This window comes from Notechis scutatus, chromosome 6, assembly GCF_049901735.1.
Source record: "Notechis scutatus isolate UNSWTSFEM ecotype Mainland chromosome 6, rNotScu1.2, whole genome shotgun sequence".
NCBI classification, from domain to species: Eukaryota; Metazoa; Chordata; class Lepidosauria; order Squamata; family Elapidae; genus Notechis; species Notechis scutatus.
The window spans coordinates 71,245,530-71,272,460 of record NC_142014.1 but is presented as its reverse complement, the minus strand read 5'-3'; the positions used below and the strand labels follow the sequence as shown (position 1 = coordinate 71,272,460).

The 26,931-nt window shown below is 39.1% G+C and overlaps 1 protein-coding gene across 41 annotated transcripts in view; it reads right to left on the bottom strand.

The window, feature by feature from the left end:
• Nucleotides 1–26,931, bottom strand: part of PLEKHA5 (pleckstrin homology domain containing A5) — a 205,164-nt gene that overhangs the window by 104,862 nt on the left and 73,371 nt on the right. Inside the window, exon 1 of one of the 41 annotated variants that reach the window (XM_087968731.1) lies at nt 15,698–15,832. The exons of 39 other annotated variants lie outside the window; for them this stretch is intronic. In XM_087968731.1, coding sequence (XP_087824857.1) covers nt 15,698–15,717 — 20 coding nt within the window. In that variant the 5' untranslated portion in view covers nt 15,718–15,832. Of the gene's footprint in view, nt 1–15,697; nt 15,833–26,931 lie in introns of those variants that run through there. One more of the 41 variants, XM_087968707.1, reaches the window with a different exon arrangement.

Here is a 26,931-nt window from a genome sequence, read left to right as displayed (position 1 = left end):
CTGTCATGTTAACATGCTACGCCCTAACAACTAAAATATAGGAGGCTTATACACAAGTTAGGAAGCTGCAGCACAGATGGGACGTGGTGAAATAGCTTGGCTCCAGGTCAGCAAAGAAAGCTTTTATTTAACATATATGCCTTAACATACATTGATGGAACTGGAATTGGAAAATGATGTGTGGCCTTAAAAACGTAAGAAGAAACATACAAAACCTGCTCTATGAAAACCACATTGTTATGAAAGTTGAAAATGCAAATAATCTGCAATCTATATTAATGAAAGTCGTGAGACACAGTGAAAACAATGGGCCAAAGATTAACTATAACGAAGATCAAGCTCATGACAACAGGAACAACCACCAGTCTTAAAATTGAAAATGAAAACACAAAAGTGGTAGATAGCTTCTGCCTTTTAGGATCAAGCAGAAAAACCAGCCAAGACATACACTGCAAACTAATACCCTAACACAGTGGTCCCCAACCTTTTTAATGCCGCGGCCCGGTACCGGCATCAGCTGGGCGCCGCCATCTTGTTTTGATGAAAAAGTGCTTCCGGTGAGCTCACCGGAGACTTTTCATCAAAACAAGATGGCGCGTGAGCTTTTCCGGCTTTTTACCCGGAAAAGCTCACCGGAAGCACTTTTTCATCAAAACAAGATGGCGGCACCCAGCAAACCAGCGGCCCGGTAGGATTTGTTCCACGGACCGGTACCGGTCCGCGGACCGGTGGTTGGGGACCCCTGCCCTAACAGACTAGCAATGAAGACATTGGAAAAGATATTTAGAAATTGTGATGTGTTGCTACAGTACCTACAAAGATCAGAATCATGCAGACAATGTTTTTTTTTCTATGACATTCTATGGAACTGAAAGTTGGACTTTGAAGAAGCAGGATGAGAAGATGATTTATGCTTTTGAACTTTGGTGTTAAAGAAGACTGTGAAGTATACGGTAGATAGCCAAGAAAACAAATAAATGGATTATCCAACAAATCAACCCTGAGTTCTCATTGGAGGCACACATTATTTCGAATTATCACGGGTTTTACAACTGGCACTTAGCAGAAGAGCATACGGCAAAAACTCTAGCAATCCATTAGGCCTTCCAGTATCCTCATCTGCGAATAAACAAAGCAATAGCATTACTAGTTTTTATTATGGTTTATAATTTCTGCTTTGGTGTTCGGCAAGATAGTGGATTAAAAGCATTTCCATTTATACTCCTAACAAGATTTTTTTTCTTTCTTTTTGGCTGGCACACATATGGTTGGATTTTAGCAGAGACAATGGGAGGATAATTGATGTAAGAGGGAATACATGGCTTATACAAATCATTTCACTGAAAGAGTATGAAATTATTCCTTTGCCCTGGGTAGAACACGATGTATAAAAGTATAAGTGACCCTAATTTAAATGACAACAGGAGGGACACAAACTATCTCCATAAACCATAGGTTGATTTCAGAATTTTTAAGCAATGCTTAAAATAATAATTCTAAATGTACTCAGAACAAATGTAATTACTTAGTTTTTAGCTATTTTCCTACTGACTTCCATCAAAAGGACATCTACTTATTTTGGAGGGACAATAAAATCACTAACAATAAAAATTCAGAAATCTGGAAAAGTCATGAAAAAATAATGGCTGTGTGGGCCATATTATGAGACTGTTTTCTCACATATAAAAAAAGCCCACAATTTATATGACTACAATAATTATAGAGTTTATTAGTTAAAACTAACATTAGTTCCTTTCTGGTTTTTATACCTGGGAAAGTCATGATTTCAGAATTGTCATTGTCACTCTCACAGGCTAAGTAGCACCGAAGAGATATTACAGACAATATAATGCAATCAATCAGTGTGAAATAAAAGCAGTCTAACTTTCCAAGTTCCAAAAAGAGAAATGAAATGCATTATGTCCCTTTAATAGGTGTTTGATAGAAATAACAGAAATAACAGTTTGTAAATTCCTCTGTCCTGTCCTGTCTGAGTCTAGGGGGCAGCACTAATATCCTTTCCTAGCTGAGGGATTGTGTTATCCAAAGCCAGCATGACTAAACCCCGGAGGTGCCTGGAATGCTGTTACCTTCTTACCAAAGTGGTACCTATTTATCTCCTTGCATTTGCATGCTTTTGAACTGCTAGGTGGGCAGGAGTTGGGGCAAGTAACAGGAGTTCACCCTGTTGCACAGTGGTCGGGTCTCAAACTGGGGCTGTCAGCTGACAAGCTCAACGTCTCTAACCACTGAGCCACTGCACCCCTTCAAGTTTGTAAATTACTTGAAAATATTAATATTAAAACTAATCCATCCTACGTCAATAACATGTCAGTCACAGGTTGCATATTCTCAGCTTAAGTGAAAATCTATACTATTTTATTCACATATGAGAAAAGATGTTTTTTTAAAAAGGTGTGTGTGTGTGTGCGCGCGTGCACGCATGTCAGAGGTGGTATTCAGCAGGTTCTGACCAGTTCTGGAGAACCGGTAGCAGAAGTTTTGAGTAGTTCGGAGAACTGGCAAATATCACCTCTGACTGGAGATTTTATAGTATCCTTCCCCTGCCATGCCCACCAAACCACACCCACAGAACCGGTAGTAAAAAAATTTGAATCCCACTACTGGTGTGTGTGTGTGTGTGTGTGTGTGTGTGTGTGTGTGTGTGTGTGTATGTATATGTATATGTATATGTATACATGTATATATGTATATATATGTATTTGTTTTCTTAAGTTTTCGCGGGTACTTACATGTATGTTATTCAGCTTTGTTCGGGTATTTTCCCATGTCATTATAGTTGTGCTTTTAAAGTTGTAGCAACGTTTCGGCAGAATCTCATCTGCCATCATCAGGCTTCTGTGTTGTGTTTGTCTGGCGTGGGAAAATACCCGAACAAAGCTGAATACCATACATGTAAGTACCCGCGAAAACTTCAGAAAACGTGTGTGTGTGTGTGTGTGTATATATATATAAATACAGAAGCCTGATGATGGCAGATGAGATTCTGCTGAAACGTTGCTACAACTTTAAAAGAACTACAATGACTGAAAGCTCACATCACTCTGAGAAGCACAGAGCCGAAGAAGCAAGCCTGAAGATGATGAATGAGACTTCATCGAAACGTTGCCTAGATACTTTGAATCTTACGCGGGAGAAAACCCGAATAACCAAAGATCCACATACAAATACCCGCGAGAACCTCAGAAAACAAATATATATGTATATGTATATGTATATGTATATGTATATGTATATGTATATGTATATGTATATGTATATGGATCTTTGGTTGAAGTATCTACTTCCAATCTTACGCGGGAGAAAACCCGAATAACCAAAGATCCACATACAAATACCCGCGAGAACCTCAGAAAACATACATATACATATACATATACATATACATATACATATGTATATGTATATGTATATGTATATGTATATGTATATATTTATTTTCTTAAGTTTTTGCGGGTACTTACATGCATGGCATTCAGCTTTGTTCACACACAGACGAACACAATACAGAAGCCTGATGATGGCAGATGAGATTCTGCCGAAACGTGACACGCGTGATGTCGAGCTGACCACACCCACTCTGGCCACGTCCACTCTGGCCCTCCGAGGTAAAATACAATCCTAATGCGGCCTTCAATGAAATCGAGTTTGACACCCCTGCTCTAGAGCTTCTACAAATTGTTTCTTTTCAAGATATATTTCAAGGGTAATACAAGGCCACTTTAAACTGACAATCCTTTGTAGCCTGAAGCCAAGAAAGAGTTTATATGTACATTTTATAACTAAAAACTTGTTAAGTGAAGAGCTGTTACATACAAAGTATTGTAGAAGGTTAAGAATGCAACCTGAACAAGCACTTGCCTGTTCAAGAAAACGAGCTCTCAAAACTTAAGTGATGCAGAAACCAGCAAGTGGTAGTACATTTAACTGTGCATTTATATTTGGAGTAATCTACTACAATGATTATGGTTTCTCCCCTGCCAGGTAAGTACCTTTTTCCCAAACATTTCTCCCCATATAGATTTGTAAAACAGGTGCTGATGGGAAAAAAAACTAAGAGATTGTTATTCTGCAAGACATCGCCTAACATCTTCACACACGGATATAGATTTTAACATTCTGGAAACAGATCCATTTAATCAACTAGTGGGTTGTTGTTTTTTTTCATTCTTAACAAAATATTTTGTGCACCAATTCCTCTGTGCAAATACTTTACATAAAACTCGTGAGAACTTCCAATTAATTCTGCACTGCTGAGTTAGTCAATCAATTAAAAGGTACTGTGTAGCTTTTCACCCCTATTGTTCTACAAAGTAGAAATGACACTGTCTAGAGCAGTGGCCTCCAACTTTTTGGGTACCAGGGACTGGTTCTGTGGAGAGAGGTTTTTACATAGACTGGAGAGGGGGGGGGGGCTGGTTTCATGTGCTGCCTGCATTCTGCGAATGAGGCTTTGATTGTTTGTTTGGCCTGGTTTCTGGCATGCCCACAGACTGAAGTTGGGGACCCCTGATCTAGGGCTAACCTTTAAACTTACATGTATGAAACAAGAGAAATATGTGTTATCCCTCGTATGAAAGATCTTACGTTAGCCTCCAACACCACAAAATAGAAATGTAATAAAAATTTAATGTTCTGTGAAAGTCTACATAGATCAGTGAACTTCAAAATGTCAACGCAATACTCCTAAGCTTTTATTATTTCCAATGGTTACTATAAACTGAATCTGATTCAGTTTTATGTTTCAGTGACATCTCCATTTTTCGATGAAGATATTTAATGGGCCCCGTTTCATTCTTTCTCAGCTTTTTCCCTCAGCCCTTGAGCCCTTGTGTCTGTTAGCAGCCATTTTGTTCTCCTGGACATATTATTTCATCTCACTTTCTACACTCTGTTTGGGGATGCAAGAAAGAGGACATGGAATACATTTCAGCTAGTCATGTATTTACATGGCTACTTGACATTATGGAAAAATGTATGATAATGAAGGGTAAGCCTGGCAATCAGAAGATCCATAAAAAGGACTATTAACGCACTTGAACTTTATTGAAATCAATGAATTTGCTGCATATCTTTTCCTTTCCTTGAGGGAAGGAATGCTCAACAGAGGTGGTAGTCAAATCTTTTCTAACTTAACTGATTTTCTATGGAGCAAAAAAATAAATCAAATGAGATCAATAAACTTAAATGGCTATCTACTTCCAACTTTGATCTTAAGAAAGATAGTGGTAAATGGACCTTCAGAAAGCTGTAAACTCACTAAAAGATTTAGTGATGCTTTGTATTTGCATTCCGCATTGCTGATTTCACAAAATATCTTATACTCTTACTCTGCAATGGAAACTAATTTTAATTTGAAAAAAATATGGAATTCTTATTATGGTCACTTGAGCTTATTCAGTTTGGAAAACTGGCACAGTTCCTCCTAAAATTCCAACAAAATCAAAGAATCTATCTGACAAGCTAAGGTTTTGCCAGGCTTGGAAGCTAAGCCAACAGTTTTTGTTTTTCTCCAGAAATTAGTGTACTGCATTAATGCAAAAAATTGTTCTTGGCTTTGATAATTTCATAGATAGTTCTATATTTTCATTAATAAATATAGCCCATTGAATTTGGTGTGAAGGCAACATTATATTGCTTTATAGCTCCTAATGCTTAATAAGTTGTGGCCCCTTCATTATAATTTATTCCCAAACTTAAGACAGCTATTTGAGATTGCCCGCACTTGATAGTTTCCTGGAAATGTACTGGGGGCAACCACTGAAAATGTATGCTCCAAGAGAGCCAACTATTGTGTCCCAGCATGGGAGGGTACCTAAAGCAAATCCTCTGAAGACAACCTTAGGGTTAAGTATGAATAAGAATATATAGGAAGAAGCTCAGCTTTTACGGTTCCAAATTGTGAAAGACTTTACAGGAGAAATTCAGCACCTTCAACTGGGACTAAAAACAAACTAGGAATCAGCAAAGTTCAAAAATAACCACCATGAAGAGTTTATCTCACCTAGTCCCATAGTGGTTTGCACTAATTGAAATTTCAGCACTGTCTTCAAGGGGGGCCTCATACATAACATACTGCATTGCAATAATTACCAGGATACCAATTACTGTTGCAAGTCTATCTCTAATTAACCTAAGATTATGGCTCTACTTCCCAGAGGCCCCAATCCCTCCGGCATCAACAGATCTACAAGTACTCTCAGATCTGAGTGTTTATTCTAGAATAGGTTGAATTTCATTTTTCTATGCAAATACTTTATCAGTATCTCTATCTTCTCTGACATGAAATTCAGTTTATTTTGCTCTGATCTAGACCATTACCATGGCTAGGCATAATATACAATGAAAGGAAAAGACAACTGGGTGACATTAGCACTGATAAAATTATGCACAAGCAACAGTGGGCCGCAGGTTAAGCCTGAATTTCACAGTTCATCAGGACAAGAGAATAACGACCAAAGGGGACAGGCATATCTCTACACTAGCATAATTCTCTCTATTTGTACAGGTAGTCCTCGACCGATGACCACAATTGAGGCCAAAATTTCTGTTGCTAATTGAGACAGCTGTTAAGTGAGACTTTTGCCCCCATTTTAAGACCTTTCTTGCCACAATTGTTAAGTGAATCACTTCAGTTGTTAAGCAGGAGACATATACCATTCTGGGCAGATGGCTGTCCAATCTCTTCTTAAAAACATCCAGTGATAGAGTACCCACAGCTTCTGGAGTTAAGCTGTTCCACTGATTCATAGTTCTCACTGTTGGTAAACTTCTCCTTAATTCTAAGTGGAATCTCTCTTTGAGAAGCCTGTTAAACAGATCATTGTCTCAATTTTGTATTTTGAGATTTCCTCCCCACCCCTCAGATATGGTTCTGACAATACAAAAGATTTATCAGAAGTCTTGTATTCTGGCATACCTTAGCCTTGAAATTATCTGCATTTTTGTACGATCAATACAATAAAAGGACAATAAAACAATAATGTTCTATTATCCAAATTATATGAGCGACCTCATTTTTTTTTGTACTTTTGCCTTTACTGAAACTTTTCTGTTCACTAACATTCATCTCTGAGTCTGTGGCTTCGTAAAATCTAAAGCAAAGGTTAAAATTGTGTGAGGAATTAATGAAATACTTCTATAGACAGGAAACATATTAAATTGGATGTTTTAAGACTATGTTGTAAGCAAATGTGGGTGGATCAAAATAAGACATTTTAAATTAGAATATTTGTATTATTCCAGAGAGGGCACTATAGAAAGGAATAGAGTAGTCATGATACTCAAAAGGGCATACAAGTAGTGTCTTCATGCCTACTTATTACATTCTTCATATTTTTAAAATCTAAATTATTTGCACTATTCTTGATACAATGTGTGCGCGCACACATATACACGTACAGAGTGTGTGTATGTGCAAATATTGGCTCTACAGTATTTTGAAATATCTCAAGAATCTGTTATTGATGTTAATATTTAAAGAAGAAAACATGATTTAGAAATATTTTAATTTATGGGCATACGTGGCTGACTCACAATACCAGTATAGCAGGAACCCTCTGATGACCCTTTTCCTGAATGTCTTTAAAATGCAGAAATGCAACTACCTATATTTTTCCATAGCAAGAAACTAACTTATCAGCTTATGAATTTGATTCCGAGTGGGAGGCCAAGCAGCTGACAGGGAGTGGGAGTATGGCTTCGTTGGCTGTGAAAGAAACTGGGGAAGGGCACAGTCCGGCTGGACAAAGCAGGGGAGAGGTAGAGCAAAGCAGAGGGAATTCAGAGGAAGATCCAGGCTCACCCCCTCTTCATCTTAGGACATGCAGGGAGGAACTGAGAAAGGAGCAATGTGAGTTGCGTGGCTTATGGGGGAGGAAAGGGCCCTGATTACCTTCATTAGTTGCAGCTGAGAACACAGTGTTTAAAAAGGAAGTTTGCACACAGCAACTTGTTGGAAACAAATCGTGTATTATCTTGTTTTGTCGAGGCTTATCTGGGTTCCTGGCATCTTCCCAACTGTGTGTGTTTTGTTAGCCTTTTAAGTCTGCAATTCCTTATCCTGCCCTGTCCAGTTAATTGCTGCAGCATGGTTTGTGTGGATTTTTATTTACAGTTTATATGTACCTTGTTTTCAGACTGAATTTCCTCCACTTAAAGACTGTTCTTAGGAGATTTTTTTCTCCAGCCGATGGCAACTGGACATTGGAGGAAAAGTTGGAGGTATTACAGGGACTTTTCCTACTTATGTGACTGTGTTGCCTTTGTGCCATGCCCCGGGTCATCACACGATAGAAACACATATGGGTTTCATATGAATCATCCATACTACGACAAGTTATGATTTTTCTAAAGAAACTTCTTTTGTTTCTTCGTTTCTAAGGAGTATGTAAAAGTATAAATAGTATTGTTAATACAGAATTGTAGTCCCAGAATTGTGGACTTCAATTCCCAGATGTATGGACTTCAACTTACAGATGTGTTTAACTCCAAGAATTGTGGACTTCAACTCCCAGATGTGTGGGCTTCAACTCCCATGCTGGCTAACGAATTCTGGGAGTTGAAGTCCATTCAAATTCACATTGCCACAGTTGAGAAACATTGACAGAGAAAATGCACTGCAAATGGAATCACTCTAATGTATTTGGCTCTTTCAAACTGTACATTTGTCAGAGAAAAAAGTTTCATTTTAGAAATAATTTAGGGAACAGGCTTTTGTTCATTTTCATGGAATCTTTCAATTGAAATCATAGCATTAGGTTTGTTTCTATTGATAAAATATCTAACCAGGTTTTCAAGCTAAGTGAAAAATACTACTGAGACTTTGCCGACTTAAATGAAATATAGACTCTTAGTCCTCCAGCAAAAAATTGAAAACAACAATACATTAACTCAAAAATTATTTCCCCTCAGATGAAAGGGAAAGAAATTTCTGTATTATTTGCACCAATAATGTAAGGTAATAAATCACAACACTTTGTTTCCTTTTGGGTATCTGATGTAAGTGTCTTAGCTCTACTATGTTTTATTATTTCGCATGTATATGAATCCCTACATCTATGCAAACGTAACTAGAACATGCATACTATTTATTTACCAAACTCATTATGTGCCATCAAGTTGGTGTCAACTCTTAGCAACTACATAAGACTTTTTCCAGCTTAATCTGCCCCCAATCTGGCTCCTTTCCCCACAACAACCCCGTGAGGTGGATTGCACTGAGAGAGAGAGTGACTGGCCCAAAGTCACCCAGTTGGCTTTCATGGCTAAGGTGGGACTTGAACTCATGGTCTCCTGCTTTCTAGGTTGATGCCTTAACCACTAGACCAAACTACATTTAAAAAAACAATCAAAACCAGAAACAGAATACTAGTATATTTTTTGCTGAAATTTTTTCTTGCTCTGAATTCCAAATTATGAGTCATCTGCATGTAATGCTTCAAATTAATTTCATCTACCCATATGTTGCATTACTCATTTTTCCTTTACCACTTGATTAAGTCACACACACATATGCCCACTGATCACATACATAATACACCTACAAAAAATTCTAAAACAGTCACTTTAGGGGAAAAAAATACTATCATTTTAAATCTTCCCTTTTAGGGTCACAAATGGTTTTCTCTTTGATACTGAAAATCTAAATCTATTCATAGAACAAGGCTGCAAAAAACCCAACACCTTCCAAATACTGCCCACAATATGTATTTTTTTAATTTTGACAGGGCAAATTATTAATTCCCTAGAATGTAAATATACTGGCTATAAATATTTTTTGCTAAAGATATATATATATATTAAATCAAACTGTTTTTCTTTGAGACCTGACTGCCATCTGGAATATAGACCTTACCATTCTATTAAATGGTAGAGCAATGAAAATGCCTGCATGGCCAAGTTGCAAATCTATGTATTATTTTGTTTCACCAGCAATAAATGTTTTTACATCACCCTAATACATATTCAAGAATTACAAGAAACAGTTCTAGATTTCTACACTTCATTTAAGCTTCTTTCAGATCTAAGATAAATCTCATAAAATCTCATCTTCACAAATCTCATTTGTTGAAGCTGCTTCTCTCCTTCTAGTTATGAAATCTGTTGTTGTCTTTAATAAACAATGCTTTTCAAAGTATTAATAATTTACCAAATGGTTCTGCTTGCCCTTACTAATTATTTTGCAAGTTTATGTGAAAGGGAAAGTATGTGTGGTTGAGAACGCCGACTTATGTCAGCAATTTTTTTGTATCAAAACCACCCTGGTTTTTTTTTTATTCCCACACCAGACAAGGGGGCGTCAATGTTAACAGAGGAAGTACCAAGAATTTTTGGCAGTTAACCATCTTGAAATCGGTACAAGTGGTTTCTCAACTTAAAAAAAAACAAAATCCCAAAACAGGGCAGTCCAAACTCACATGCTCTTTCAATGAGACTTGACTGCTCAATGCTATTGAGATTTATTTCTCAAAATAAGTTGCATGAAAATTTATCAAAACTCGGCAACAGACATGTTATCTATTGATATTTGAAACACACTATCCTTGAGTAAGGAAGCAATACCTTTGCTCATCTTTTTCTGACTTGGCCTTCCCCATCTTGACATAGCCATCATCTACTGGACTTAATGGAAGATGATGGTATGGTTTATATTCTCACGTTTCTGGAAGAGAGCTGACAGAACAGGCTGGTCTGATCTTCCATGTAAAAGTGTTAAAGCTTAACACAGATTCCCCTTCAACCATAACCCAATTCATAAGTAACAACTCTAAACACAGCTTTGCCTACACAGGGGACAAAAAGGATCCCTTTAGGGACTAGATAAGCTCAGTAACTATGTTATAACTCACACCCCAGGATTCAGGAATACCTCTGAACCACAGTTTATGAACAGCAAAGCTCCTGAAATCTTTAAAAAAGCAGAAAAGTCTTCACAACTCAAATCTAAAGTCTAGGGTTCTTCAATAAAAGATGTAGAGGCAATCCTCATTTAGTGACAATTGGGACAAGCAACTCCGTTGATAAGCAATGCAGTTGCTAAGTAAGCCATGACTATTATGATCTTATTCAACTTTCTTTTGCTTTATAGACCTGCAAAGCAGGGGTGGGATTCTACCGGTTTGGCCTGGTTGGCCTGAAGATCATCTGGGAGTGAACCGGTTCACTCCAACGATCAGCTGCTGGGCCCACATGCCCGCCCTGGTTCCATACTGACCTTTATTTCCTACTTTTGATGCTCAGCTGTATCGCACGTCAGCTGTTGAAGACACAGGGAGAGTGCAGGAGTGCAGGAGGTCAGTAGGAAAGCCTCTGCGCACACGCAAAGCATGCGTGCGGATGTAAAGCACGCCCACCAAGCCACGCCCACGGAACCGGTGGTAACACAATTTGAATCCCACCACTGCTGCAAAGGCTATAAACATAAGGAGTGATCCCAAAGTTACTTTTTCATTACCGTTGTAATTACCTGTAGTTTCAGTTATGTAGACTAAAGAGCACAGAAAGAGGTGTTATGAAAGCAAATATAAAATGTCCATTTTGATTCAGTTTGAACTGAATAAAGTAGAAATAGTTTTAGCTTTGCTATATGCAATTCATTTTTTCTTTTATCATGCGGACTAAAAGGTCGTTCAGACTAAAATTTGAATCATTACTTTAATTCTACTTGTAGTTTTAGTGACAACGTAAGCTGTAGCTGCTCTTGGAATTAGCAAGTAGCTTGCAAAGTTTCATTTTTTTCTCTCAGCTAAGCACAATTTATATAAAAGGTGTTTCAATCCAACTTATTTTTCTTCACATTGCTGTGGTCTCACCTTCAGGTGCTACATGATGGACAACAATCACTCTTCTCCCAGTGAGAGATAAAGAGAGATGAAGAATCAAGCCTACTAACTTGTAGGAAGGTAAATTGTCAGATTTTGTTCAATACGAAGGTCACAGTAACTGCTGGTTAGTAAACCAGTAAAACCAAATTATCTAGGTTTAAGGCATAACAAAAATGAACGATCTATATGAAGATCATTTCTCAGTTTATGAGAAAAAAATATACAGAAAAATAAAATAAAATGCAACATATTCTCCTAGCTAGGATAAGTCATTCCTTTCTGTGGATGATAAAATAATCATTTTCTTGCTGATACAATGTAGCTGATTAATGAAGCTCATGGACAACACTGGCAACTACCAGCCAAATTTACTTCACAAGATTGCCAAGAAGACATTACATGCTTTTAGAAGCTAGTTAGCCCTTCAAAAGAAGATTAAAATGGGGGAAAGAAGGAATCTCAATCCTGAAGTCTTGAGAGGAAGAACTTTTTCTGTTAAAATAGAAAAGACATTTGATGCATATGTTGTGATGCAGAAAATAGCATTATCAATATACATGGTGATGTAAGAATCCTGTTTTGAAATGCTATGCTCCAAAATGTGAATGTGGGTGAAATATTTAATTAAAAACAAAGTCACTGGGGATGAACAAAATAGGCATAAGATCAAGCTTAGTCCAAAATTGACAGAGCTGATCAATTATTGGACAAAACTATAAACATCAGCAACCAATTTCTGTAAAAAGATGAAGAATGCTCAAAACGTTTATGTGTGGGACTAAGAAGAATAGAATAGAATAGAATAGAATAGAATAGAATAGAATAGAATAGAATAGAATAGAATAGAATAGAATAGAACAGAACAGAACAGAACAGAACAGAATAGAATTCTTTATTGGCCAAGCGTGACTGGAAGGAATTTGTCTTGGTGCAAATGCTCTCAGAGTACATAAAAAAAAGATACATTCGTCAAGAATCATAAGGTACCACACTTAATAATAGTCATAGGGTACAATAAGCAATCAAATCATTCTAGGAAACAGTCAATATACGTATCAAAGTAGAAGGAGAATATAAAATGAGAGAAGAATAACAATAAGCTATATATCTAATAAATTCCCTGTATTATGTAGCACATTAAAATATACCAAAGAAATGTAATCAAATTACCAACACCACCATGAGATTCATTCAAATTCAATCTTGGTATCATCATGTATCTACACTTAGCTGACCTTGACTGATCTTTTTAAAAAAGCTGGGAGACTACAAGATACTCCAGACATTTCTAGTAGCACACAGTAATTAGTAGCTTCTAGAAGCATCTTTCCTACTCTAAGTTCACATGTGACAGAAATTTTTAAAATATGAAAAAAAAAATCCCACCATTCCTTTAACTATGATGTGCATGGAAAAAACCATGAAATTCTTTCCAATACATAATACCCTTGTCGATATTAGAAAACTAAGGTGTACCAAGCTAAAACAACAATGTACTCATGTAATACCTGGATAAACAAATCCCAGGAGAAAGTCCCTAGACTTACCACACAGATTCATCATAAGAATTTGGAAGATAGGTTTCTAGGAAATTCATCAATTTATCTCACTTTTTAATCTTCTCTTGAGTGGTGTTATATGCAACAATTTAACAATGTGGAGGCAGACCAGCACAAAAACTCTTGTTACTACAACAGCATCTTTCCATCTCATCTATCTCCTTCTGGTATCACATACTTTCCCATTTTAGCTAAGCTGCTGCTAAAGCTGAATTAGGTTGATACAGAACTGCAAAAGGAACTGCAACAGGAATGAAAAACAGAGGCAGGACTCTTCAGAAGTTGCTAAATTTACATTCTCAGCATCCTTCTCTCTTCGCTGGATGTGCTGACTTAAGACCCCTGGGAATTGTGGTTCAGTAACATCTGGAAGTCTACAGTTTCTTCAGTGATATACTGAGAGACGATCAAGAATAAAAAATGCCCTGCATTCATTTTTCATTTTTCACCACAGCAGATGTCAAAACTATTTAATGGAACTAATTAAGATAAAATGGAATGAACATGCTTTCAATAATTATGACACCAATAATGTATTAGAAGTTTTGAGAAATATAAAGTCTATGAAAGCATAATGTAAGCAAGAATCAAGAACATTTGAATATATTCCAAGGAATGTAAGGAATTACTCCAAATAGCTGCAGATTGAACACCAGTGATTTTAGGAAAAAGCCCCCATATATCACCAATGACCATTTTCAACTATTTTAAAGAACAAAGACTACACAAAAATTTGCAATTCTAAATTCCTAATACAAAATAAATCAAAGAATAGCAACTAAGGAATGATTCTGTCCTGTTAATACGGCATCACAACATAAAATTCAAACCTAATCAAACTATGAATTCAAGCCACGGTTGAATTCTCTTTGCCATGGTATCATTTGTTGGACATGGGGCTTGTTTGCTATAAGAATTGCAACAAGTTGAATAAGATGTAGAAAAAAATGTATTTATCCTTATTGTAATGCATGTTGACATCCTGCATGGTAAAAAATTCAACACATTAAATTAAAGTGATGTTTATATGAAAATAATGTTATCATCACAAGAACAATTTTGGCATGGAAAGATTTTGTACGCCCAACTGCAATACAATCAAAAGCTGTTTCACTGAAAAGGATTTTCATTCTAAGAAGTGATATATTTGATCATTTTAGTAAACAGAGGGTCTGTTTATAAATTAATAGAAGTACACGCATAAGGCTCAAATACCTGCTAAATCGGTTCAAATAGAAGTATACCTTCAATTTCATATACTGTATGCTATTTTGTTAGTATAATGATTTCTAAGAATTTTTAAAGTTATTTTATATAAATATATTAGAATTTCTAAAGAAGCTATCAGAACTGTCAGCCAAAAGGATGCTACAATTATCCATCAAAAACAAAATTTTAGGAAATCAACCAACAGACACATACTTTTTAAAAGTCGAATTGGGGATTAAGGCTCACTGGAAATAGTAAAACATTTAAACAAGAGCTTCTGATATAACTGCAACAAAAATTATGCATTTGGTGAATAAGAGACAATCTTTCAAACAGTCTTCAGATTCTACTACTGTATCAGTTCTATATATTTATAAATAATGGATGTCATACACTGTAATTATTTCTCTGCCCCCCCCTCCCCCATTTGAACAATGATCAAATTCTCTTCAGGGAGATCCCTAGAATAAATGTTGTTCTTTATTATCTTTGTAACATAAACAAGGCAATGTTCTTTCAAGGTTATTGTCGTTTCTGTTTTGCTACTTCAATTGTAGCACAGTAGCTTGACAATCTATACAAAGTGTCAAATTTAACAATTTCTAATTCCTGTGGTTGTTATCAATGCTTCAATACTTTATCTGTCTACTAATCTGGATGGGAAAAAATGGCCAGATGGTAACTACTACACACACGAAACACATAGTAAAAACTATTTCTAAAATTGCTTTTGTTTAAGCTATTTCAATGTTGATCTAATTCATCTACATTCACTCTCTGGATTTATCCTCTGACTATTCCTCATTGCTATTTTTTCAACCACACAACAATATTTTTTGCAATACAATCCTTGTAGCTATGAGGAATCAGACCAACAAACAATAAACTACAACTAAAGAAGGAATCAGAGCAGCAAACCGTTAAAAGTAAAGCTAAAGAAGAAAATCCAAGGAAGCTCTTTCCTCTTATTTAAACGTAAAACTGAGACAATTTACACAACTAGATGTTTCAAACACGGCTCGGCTTGTGTAAGGAAATAAGAAGGATTTTTATTGGGGTTAAAGAGAATATGCAATAGCTTACCAGCCTTCAGAATAATTCATCCTTCACCAAAGCCTTAAAGAAAACAACACGGGGAATGCTACAAGGCAGAACTCTTCAAGCAGCTCCCCAATGAGCTATGAACAACCTGAGCGTAAGAAAAAGCATCTTGGCTGTAAGAGTTGCTAGCTTTGTGGGAAAACCGATACTGGAGTGATGTCACACTGCTTCAGAAACAAAATCACAAGCACTGTTCTCTCACTTAGAGCACGGTTGTGCAACAGAGGGTTTATGAATATATGCAAATAACTCCCAAATCTCTCTCTCTCTCTATCTCTCTCTCTCTCTATCTATCTCTCTCTCTCACACACACACACACCTCACATCAAAGGCAACAAATGCATGAGGTTTCGTGGTAGCAAGTTCTTTTATTTAACTCTCCCATTTTAGAGAGGGGAGTTTAGGCTGCCAGTTCACCCGGAGAAAGTATAATTGTTATCTAACACCACCAGCGTATTAATTTAAGTCACATGCTTTGCCAGTTATAAAGATGAGAGTCTTTGTTTCTCTGAGAAAACCGAAGTACAGTCTCTTCTTTCCATAGAAGCCAAACATGATGGTTTTTTAATGAAGTAAAATCTTCTTAAAATGGAAAAGGTCTATAGGGCTAGGAAATATTCGTTCTGCTCAATGTGGTTTAAATCTAACCATACTTGATAGATCTTATCTTCGCCCATAAAAATTGAGATCCGGACAAAATCTCCTTATAGGAATAATTCTATGTCTTTACTTTTGAAAAAGATGCATGCATAATCTATCAGTTCTGTGGGATTACCATGGTGGAAGAGGATTGAAAAGGTGAAGTACCATTTCACCCGTATGAAAATGGGGGTGAAATGGTAGATAGATCTGATTAAATAACCATGTCAAGTGTTAATGTTATTGAAAAAGCCCAGACTTCATTTTCTATTCTACTGGGAGCATCCACTCTTTTATTACTCTGATAGCAGAGGTTTACAATGCTTTTAGGGGGAGGAAGACATGTTTTTCCAAGATACAGGTAGTCCTCGACTTACAGCAGTTCATTTAGTGACCGTTTGAAGTTACAACAGCACTGAAAAAAGCGACTTATGACCATTTTTCACACTTATGACGGTTGCAGCATCCCCATGGTCATGTGATTTACAGTTGGATGCTTGGAAACTGCTTCATGTTTATGACAGTTGCAGTGTGCCAGGGTCACATTATCCCATTTTGTGACCTTCTGACAAGCAAAATCAATGGGAAAGCCAGATTTACTTAACAACCGTGTTACTAATTTAATAACTTGCAGTGATTCGTTTAACAAACGTGACAAGGAAAGTCATAAAACCAGGCAAAACTCACTTAACAAATTTCTCACTTAGCAACATAAATATTGGGCTCAGTTGTGGCCGTAAATTGAGGACTACCTGTATTTTAGTCTAAAACAGCGGTCTCCAAATTTGGCAACTTTAAGACTTGTGGACTTCAACTTCCAGAATTCTCGGAGTTGAAGTCCACAAGTCTTAAAGTTGCCAAGTTTGGGGATCCCTGGTCTAAAATTAAAAAAAACAAAAAACTTTAATTTATACATATCCTTTAACCTGTTACTTTCAAGGGACAATAAAGTACACTGAATGAGAAAAATTCCTCCCAGCAAGAGGCAGGTGCTGTGCTAAGAACCATAAAGTTGTGGGGTCACCTCATTTATAAATGAGGTTGCACTCATTTCCAATGGGGGCCAGAATAGAACAGCTCTCAATCTTTTCAATTACCTCAGATGTGGTTAAAAACATACCCATTCTAACAGTTGGCCAGGACCAAAAGGATCTTGGGAAACAGGAGCATTAGGGTGAGCACCAGCCTTCAGAGTCTATGAGGTAGTCCTCGGCTTGCAACAGTTTATTTAGTGACTGTTTGAAGTGAAAAGGGCACTGATAAAAGTGATTGATGACGTCCCCGTGGTTGAGTGATCCAACCGAGATGTTTGGCGACTGACTCATATTTTATGACGGAGGCAGCATTCCAGGGTCAGGGGATTCACACTTCATGACCTTCTGATAAACAAAATCCATGGGAAAGCCAGATTTACTTTATCAGCTAACTTAAGAAATGCAGTCATTTGTTGTGGCCTGCTCGCCGCAGGCCCCTCCAGAAGCCGAATCAGAGGAGGAGGAGGAGGTGTGGGAGTCAGGGTCAGCATCAAGAGCTCCAAGGGGGAAGAGGGGAGGGGAGCTGGTAGAGAGAGAGGCAGAGCCTGGGCCGCCCGTCAGCCCTCAGCTAGAGAGTCAACAGCCCCCAGGTCTGGAGGTGGCTGATGAGGAAGAGGAGGAACAGCTGGGTCCAGTGCCTGATGCAGAAGGCAGAGGAGAGGAGAGCAGTGGAAATCTGTTGGCTGATCCTTGGGAAGGAAAACCTACTGCTGCTAGTGAAGCCGCAACCCAATCTAGGGATAAAAGGCAGGGGACGGAGATGAATAGATGTGCCAGACAACTATTCATCTTCTGGCCGGACAGATTCTTTTAGCCTGCGGTGAGATAAAAATTTTTCGTCGGGGCTGCCGGCACTCCTAATAAAGGAATCTTTGAGTTAACTTCAGAGGGTTTGTTATGTTTGAGGATCTGGGTCAGAACAAATTCACTTAACAATTGCAGCAAGAAAAGGTGGTAAAATGGGGCAAAACTCACTTAACAACTGACTGACTTAGCAGTAGAAATTTTGGGCTCAACAGTGGTCGTAAATCGAGGAATACCTGTATCGTCAATTAGGATAAAGAACATAGTCTCTGTCAAAATGGATGAAACCATAACTCTTTTAAAATGTATATGATTTCTGCAGCATTTGTCATGCCTTTCAGCCCTGTCTAGATTATCTGATTCTTACAAAAATTGATTTGTTCTTTTCAGATGAACATTTTGTCATATAATTCTCACTTAGTACTAATCAGTCTCTTTTTCCTTGTATTCTTTGCTTTCTCCATAAACATTTCACCTGCAAGCCAAATGTGCTCATCCAATCCTGCACCATGCCCTCCAGTGAACTCATCTGATGATGTCTCTCTCAAACTTGAATGTTGATATATGAAACGCTCTGTTTGATTTTTGCTAGGGTGGCAAAAACATCATTACATTGTTAACTTTTACTGCAACAGATGTCAAAAGCAGAAACATAGAAATAATCCGATACTTTGTGGGGTTGAATTAATCAAAGTCGATTCGAGACTATCACCAAGCTGCTAATTATTTTGCAAATTTGAGAAATCTCAAACTGCTTCCCCGTTACTCTTAGATGAAGGATCACACTGGAACTCTTCACGTGCCCCACAGCAACTTCCCAGACATTTTCAGTGGGGATAAATATACAATACAGCTGATGGTTCTAGTAACAAGTTTTGCTTGAGGTCTTTTGGTATTTTTTGCTCCTCTAAAATCTGACTATGTGTTTACTTTTAATAAACTTCAAACAACGAGCAATAAAGCATCCACAAAGTGTGAATCAATATACCTGTGGCCTGAATGTTTATTTGATTAATTAGGAATTTAAAGGTGGAAAAAGGCCATTGATCTAATGCAAACTTGAGAACTCTTACCTTCTTTCTCTGTTATACTTCATGACCCATAAACATGAATGTACTTTTTCCTCTTTTCCCTTGTTTAATTTATATCCAACCTTTTGTTCAGGAGCTCAAGACGGAATATATAAAAATTCCTCCTCCTATTTTCTCGAAGGGAAGCGGTGGCTCAGTGGCTAAGATGCTGAGCTTGTTGATCAAAAGGCCGGCAGTTCAGCAGTTCGAATCCCTAGCGCCGCGTAACGGATTGAGCTCCCATTACTTGTCCCAACTGCCAACCTAGCAGTTCGAAAGCACGTAAAAATGCAAGCAGAAAAATAGGGACCCTTTTGGTGGGAAGATAACAGTGTTCTATGCGCCTTCGGTGTTTAGTCATGCTGGCCACATGACCACGGAGACGTCTTTGGACAGCGCTGGCTCTTCGGCTTTGTAACAGAGATGAGCACCAACCCCTAGAGCTGGAAACGACTAGCACATATGTGTGAGGGGAACCTTTACCTTTACCTTTTTTACTATTTTCTCCACTGCAGCAACTTGTGGAGGTAGCTGAACTGAGAGAATATGAACGATCAGTGTGCTTCCATGCCTAAAGACAAACTTGAATCTGACTCTTCTGGTTGCTAGCCCAGCACTCAAATAATTTTATTCAGCACAAAAGGGGCGTTGGTCCTATCTGAACGCTTCTTCTCGGGGAGCCGAAGGGAGAGTCCAGGATGGGTAGTCTCTAGTCTCCTAGCTCTGCAGACCAAGTTGAAAAACTGAGGACACACCCTTTGGTAACGGTCCCCAGTTCTGAACATCGAAGCGAATTCAGCTGCTCCTCGTCCTCAAACTGATACCTTAGTTGACACTGCGAAAAAAAGGGACATTTCCTCCCTACTCTGACCTGACAGAATACAGGGTGGGACTGGACTCTCCCTTCGGCTCCCCAAAAAGAAGCGTTCAGGTAGGACCAACAGGCATGATATTCCCCTCTGAAAAAAAATCGGGGCAGGCCAAAGAGACCCCCCACCGCACGCCAAGAAATCGCTGCCCAGCTCCCTTTCGCACCGCCCGCCCGCCGCTCGCACCGCCCGGCCTCCGCTCGCACCGCTCGCACCGCCCGCCGCTCGCACCGCCCGCCCGCCCGGCCTCCGCTCGCACCGCGTTGCCTCGGGAAGGGAAAGGCAAAACCAGGAGCCGCTGCTGCCGTTGCAAAGCGCCGCCGCGGCTCTTCCTTTTTGCCTTTCCCTTCCTGAGGCAACGCGGGACTGGAGCCACGCAGAGCCGTGCCGGCGGTAGCAACTCCTGACTCGGGGCCTCCGAGGGGAGGGGAAGGAGGAGAAGAAGGGGGGGAAAGGGGGGGGATTCCCAAAAAAATCAGAATTCCGATTTTAATCGGAAGAATATCATGTCTGGACCAACGCCCCTTCTCCACTGAGCCGCAGGGAGACTCCAGGATGGGACATACCAAAGCTGGCTGATGGCTGTCCTACAGGTGGGAACTGGATTGGTCGGAGGTCCCCACTTCTACATGAACACCCTGCAGGACTCATCTTCCAAAGGCTGCCTCCGCTGAGGCAAAGGAGTCAATTTTGTAATGTCTTATGAATGGGTCACCAATGATCAGGTCGCAGCTCTACAAATGTGCAGAATCGATGCCTGCATTGCCCAGGCTGTGGTGGTCGCTGCACTTCTGGTTGAGTGTGCAGTGATTCTCCTGGGTACAGAGAGCCTCTGTAACTCATAGGCCTTTGCAATGCAGGCTCTGAGCCAGCGACCCACTGTGAAAGGTGTCACCCTGCAACCCAAAGTTGACGGCTGAAAGGAAACAAACAGGGCTTCCGTCCTCCTAAGGGAAGAGGTTCTATTAATGTAAATACGGAGGGCCCTCCTAACGTCCAAGGTGTGCCACTTTCTCTCCGGTGCATGGGTAGGCTCTGGATAGAAGTTAGGCAAAATCAACTCCTGTGAACAATGGAATAAGGAGTTCACCTTGGGCAGAAAGGTAAGGTCCAACCACAGAACCACCCTGTCTGCATGGAATATGCACAGATCCTTCCTGATGGATAAGGCCGCCAACTCTGAGATACGCCTGGCCGAGGTAATGGCCATCAAGAATGACACCTTGCACGTGAGTAAGCGAAGGCTGATTTTACGCAAGGGTTCAAATGGGGGAGAAGTCAGTGCCTGCAGGACCTTAGGCAAATCGCGGGTGGGGTAGCGGTGGACCACCGGTGGCTTCAAATTCATAGCTCCCCTAAGAAAGGCTTTCACCCTAGGGTGTTGGGCCAGAGAAGTAGAGTCCTTGACTAAAATCACCGAGGCCAAGGCAGCCACCTGTCTCTTCAAGGTATTGGGGGCGAGACTATCACTGCCACGGTGCTCTGGGGACTGGATAGGGGGTCAAGATTCAATCCTGATGGCCAACCCCCCCCCCAAAGGGACAATCCTGGAGACGAACTGCAAGATTGTCCCCAAATGTGAAAAATGGCCACTGCCACCGCTGCCGAAAAAAAGGGGCATTTAGCAGCAGATGAGGCTAGCCCAAGTCAAGGGAAAGTGGATCGGGAGAAAGTGAGTTAAATAAGATGCCGCCTCCCGCCCCCAGCTTGGGCCACACAGACTCTCAGGGTCACCTCCACTCAAATTCCAACCAGAAAGGGAAAAAAACCACCAGCAAGAAAAGTTTAAAAATTAAATAATAAGCAAAAAAACCCGCAAACCGGAAAAAAAGGTGCGAAAAAATGAAAGTGCTAAACCAGCAAGCCGGCTAGCTGTCAAACCTGATCTAAGCCTCTCTAAGACAAAAAGCTTAATCCAGGGGGTGAAAATTCTTCTACAATATGAACTATTCAGAGCCCTTAAAGGGTGGTCAGAACACGCTGAGACCGAGTGAAGAACTGGGGACCGTTACCAGGGGGTCTGTCCTCAGTTTTTCAACTCGGTCTGCAGAGCTAGGAGACTAGAGAGTACCCATCCTAGACTCTCCCTTCGGCTCAATGGAGAATATGTTTTATATCTTTAATGCCCAAAGCAGCAAAGCTTCAATCTATCTAGTAGTTGTATACCCTATGCTAACTTTAGGAACCTTCCATTAGCAATGTAGTAACATTTGTTCCCTCTAGTGGTGAAAGTATTCCATAGCTTAACTAGATTCCAGGACTTTTAACAACCTAATTTGATTCTGAGAATCATTATTGAATAGGAAATACTATTGATAGTCATTATTGAATAAGACACACTATTCCAAATAAAAGTATGATCTGATCACACATATATCTGACCACACAGTCTTCCCAGTAAACTGCTCATTTTAAATAAACAACCTATGGGATTATTCTATGAAAAATAGTTGAATTTAAAGCAATTTAAAAGAAGGCTCACACAATTTTTTGCAGGTGCAAGAAGCATACAGCAATACAGGATGCCTAAAACACGTTACCTAGAGTGTGAGAAAGAGATGAAAGAAAATCTTGCTATAAAGAATGAAGGAGTTCTTTTATTATATATCTGATTAGACCTTATGGGATTCTGCGTCTTACTCTCAAATCACGCTCAGAAAGGTTTTCTATGTGTACATTTCCCGCTTCTTAGAATTAAGACATGCTTCTTTATCTCTAACCTTTCTGTAGTACCATTTTCTTAATGTTTTTATACATTGTTTTTAATGTTGTACGTGCCTTCATTACATGCTCAGAAGAATATTAGTAAGGAATAGGGAAGAAGTCAATGGAAAGATGTTAGGAAAAAGGTAGGCTTAGCTATCCAAAACTATATTGTGTTATTTTGTAAAGAGGAAAGTCTTCTTTGGCAGCAAGACTTTCTTTGCATTCTGTGAAATAATTTGCCATATGCGCTCAAAATCTGAAATATTCCCCAGATCAAAACTACTATTGTATTTCTTTCTGACATTTTGTTTAGCTTTGTGACTGGCTTGGATGCAACACTGAACCACAGTATATTGTGAAATAGTTCCTTATTTATGGTCATCTTTACTATGATCAGTGGAAACAGTTGATTTCAAACTGTACTTGTTTTCACATATTAATATACTAAACTCAAGTGCAATTATCCAAGGTGCCTAACCTTCTAGTAAAACCCAGAAAACCTAGGATTCCCAATTCTCAATTCTCATCCTCACTTCCTCTGAATAGGAGAATTCTATAATATCTGAAATGACTACAAATGAGTGGAATTAACTCCACTGTAAGATAGCCTACCCAAAGCAAAATCAGTTTTGACTGAATTACGAAAAAAAATATATATATGCTGTTATCTTCAGTTCTTTCAGCTGAATCAGAGAAATTCTTTGCCAGTTATTCCAAACCAGAACTTTTTTTAAAAAAAAAAAAAAAAGTTTGTGTGTGTGTGTGTGTGTGTAGATAAAACATAATCTATAAGCAACAGGTAAAAGACTGGATGCAATGTTCCCCAAACCATTCTGATAAATGAGCACAGGATTGGTAGAGAAGGTGCTGTACATCCAAAGTGATCTTATCAAATCCCGAATTTAATTTTCTATTAATAACAGAAAAAAACTGTAACAATGCAAAGGCACCTTATTCTTTCTTTCTCCACACTCCTTCGCTCTAGTTCTAAGGGATAATTGTAAGCATGAGGCCAAAAAAAAAAAAAAAAAAGCTAAGAGTTGGTGACAGGTAATGCGCCCATCAGTACAATTTCTGAAAGGCAAGGTCTTGTTAACAAGCAACTCGAAGATGGAGTGAAAAGCTGAGAAAAAAACACTTGACATTCTCCATTATACAAGAGAGAGAGAGAGAGAGAGGGAGAGGGAGAAAGAGATGCCCTAATGGAGTGGGATGACACTGAGCTGTAACCCCACCTTTTCTTCACTTATCTAGAGTGACTTCCATTTTATCCTTAGTCTGGCAAAGCTTCAGCAGATCCAGAAATGTAAACACTAAAGCAGGAGATTATAGGTCCGTGATGGCGAACCTATGGCACACGTGCCACAGGTGGCATGCAGAGCCATTTGTGCAGGCACACGAGCCCCAGGCAAACTCACCTCACTGTGCATGCGCGCGCCTTCTAGCTGATTTTCAGGCCTTTTTCGGCCTCCCAGAGGCTCGAGGGAAGCTTCTGCAGTCTTTGGAGGCCAAAAAACAGGCCCGTTTAGTCACCTCCTATATTTCCAAAAATAACAGAAGTGACGAAACGGGTCCATTTTTCGGCCTCCAAAGGCTGCAGAGGCTTCCCTCGAGCCTCTGGGAGGCCGAAAAAGGCCTGAAAACCATCTGGGAGGTGTGCGCATGCTCAGTGCAGGTAAGGGTGTGGGGGGATCGCACATGCATGTGCAGGGGGCGTGCCCCCCCCCCCCACGCGCATTGCCTTCTGGGTGCTGCAGTCTAACTTTGAAATTTTTATTTTTCGGCACAGGAGCCCAAAAAGGTTAGCCACCACTGGTATAGGTAATCCTTCTGACTTACAAACCATTCATTTAGTGACCGTTTGAAGTTACAACTGCATTTTAAAAAGTGATTTATCACCGTTTTTCTCACAACTGTTGCAGCATCCCCATGATCGCGTGAGCAAAATCCAGACACATGGCAACTGACTCGCATTTATGACGGTTGCAATGCCCCAGGCTCATGTGATCCCCTTTTGGGACTTTTTGAGAAGCAAAGTTAAATAGGGAAGCCAGATTCATTTAACAGCCGTGTTATTAACTTAACAATTGCAGTGATTCACTTATAGAAAGGTCATAAAACAGAGCAAAACTCACTCAACTGTCTTGGTCAGCAACAAAAAATTTGGGGTTCTGTTGCGGTCATAAGTTGTGGACTACCTGTAATATTAAAATTGCCATCTTTGCTTGGTTTGACAATTTAATCACTGTTAAAAGTACCTTTAAGAATTCATAATAGTTTAAAAACATGTCATTAAAAAAGACAGCCATATACTTCATAGACATGAAATAGAAACTTTTGAAGTGACCTATAACCTCTCAGATATATGTATTACATCATAATTTTTGGTAAGTATATACACCTACCATTTGAGGATAATAATTCAAGCACGTAACAAAATAATATTTTCCCCAGAAGTGAAGGGTGTATGTATGTATGTATGTATGTATGTATGTATGTATGTATGTATGTATATATGTATGTATGTATGTATGTATATATATGTATATATATATTTATATATGACGTAGACAAAAAGGGTTCAACAATTTCTCTTTGTCTTTTATTACTGATTCTGACTATACACAATAACACTTACCTAAATGAAATATTCATAAAAGCGAAATTGCAAATAAAGCAACAAGGCATTCAGGTTTGTAGAGTCTTACATAAATATATATATGTTGAAATAGTCTAGTAAACATTGATTAAAACTCACTCTGTACAAATAAAAGAAAAGCTCAAAATGATCCAACGAGGGGAAGGATAAATCATTCCCGGATAGGCTATTTTTGAAAGTCAATATCAAGGTGTTCAGGAGAGCTACATCAAAGCCAATCAAGGAAGCCAACAGAGAACCAGACATTTGATACAAAACCTGCCTGCACCCATCACAAAGCAAAGCAGATGGCATCTCACTGGCACTGCCTCAGCTTGATGTAAAAAATTCCAAAAAGAATTGGGCAGCGTCCTCTCTGCGACAGGCTCTTCATCTCAAACTCTTAATATGCAAATCATATTCATATATCTCTCCATCAGTAAGCTCAGCAGTACACAATTCAGTCAGGCTTGAAACAGTACAGGCAGTCCTTGACTTACAACAGTTCATTTAGTGACCGTTCAAAGTCACAACAGCCAAAAAAAGTGACTTATGACCGTTTTTCACATTTATGACCGTTGCAGCATTCCCACGGTCACGTGATCAGAATCCTAATGTTTGACAACTGACTCATATTTATGACGGTTGCAGCGTCCGGGGTGGTGGTGGGGTGTCACGTGATCAGCTTTTGCGACCTTCTGACGAGCAGAGTCCATGGGGAATCCAGATTCACTTAACAACCGTGTTACCAACTAAACAAATGCAACGATTCGCTTAACAACTGTGGCAAGAAAAGTCGTGAAATGGGGCAAACTCACTGAACAAGTGTTTCACTTTGCAACATAAATTTTGGGCTCAATTGTGGTCCTAAGTTGAGGACTACCTGTATTTCTGAAACAGGATCAGCCTGTCCCACCTGTGCCAGCAGAGGAGGCACGCTACGGGCCACGTCAGACAAAATATTCTGTTGGCTTGTCCTCCAATGGTACATCTTCACATTGGAGGGGGTTGCCAGACTAATAATAGATCCCTCCTCCCCTTTATCCCACTCCCTCCTTCCCTCTCCATCTTTTAGTTAAGGTTGAGTATTTATCTTTTTGTATTATTTACTTCCTACTTGGTTCAGTAGAATTCTCGCCTGCCATACGGGAGGCCCAGGTTTTTTTGGACTAGATGACCTCTAAGGTCCCTTCCAATTCTGTTATTTTATGTTCTATATATTGGTATAGGTTTTTTTCATATTGGAAACTGCCCAGAGCTACTCTGTGGTAAAATAGGCAGTTAATAAATTTAATAAACAAACAAATTTCTTCAGTTTCTGTATGGTTTCCTGCTTGAACAGGGGTTTGGATTGGAAGACCACCAAGGTCCCTCCTAATTCTGTTATTCTGCTATGGTTAAAAACTGTGGAATTCCCAAGAGGTAAAACTATGGCTTTCAATAAGCTTAGCTTTAA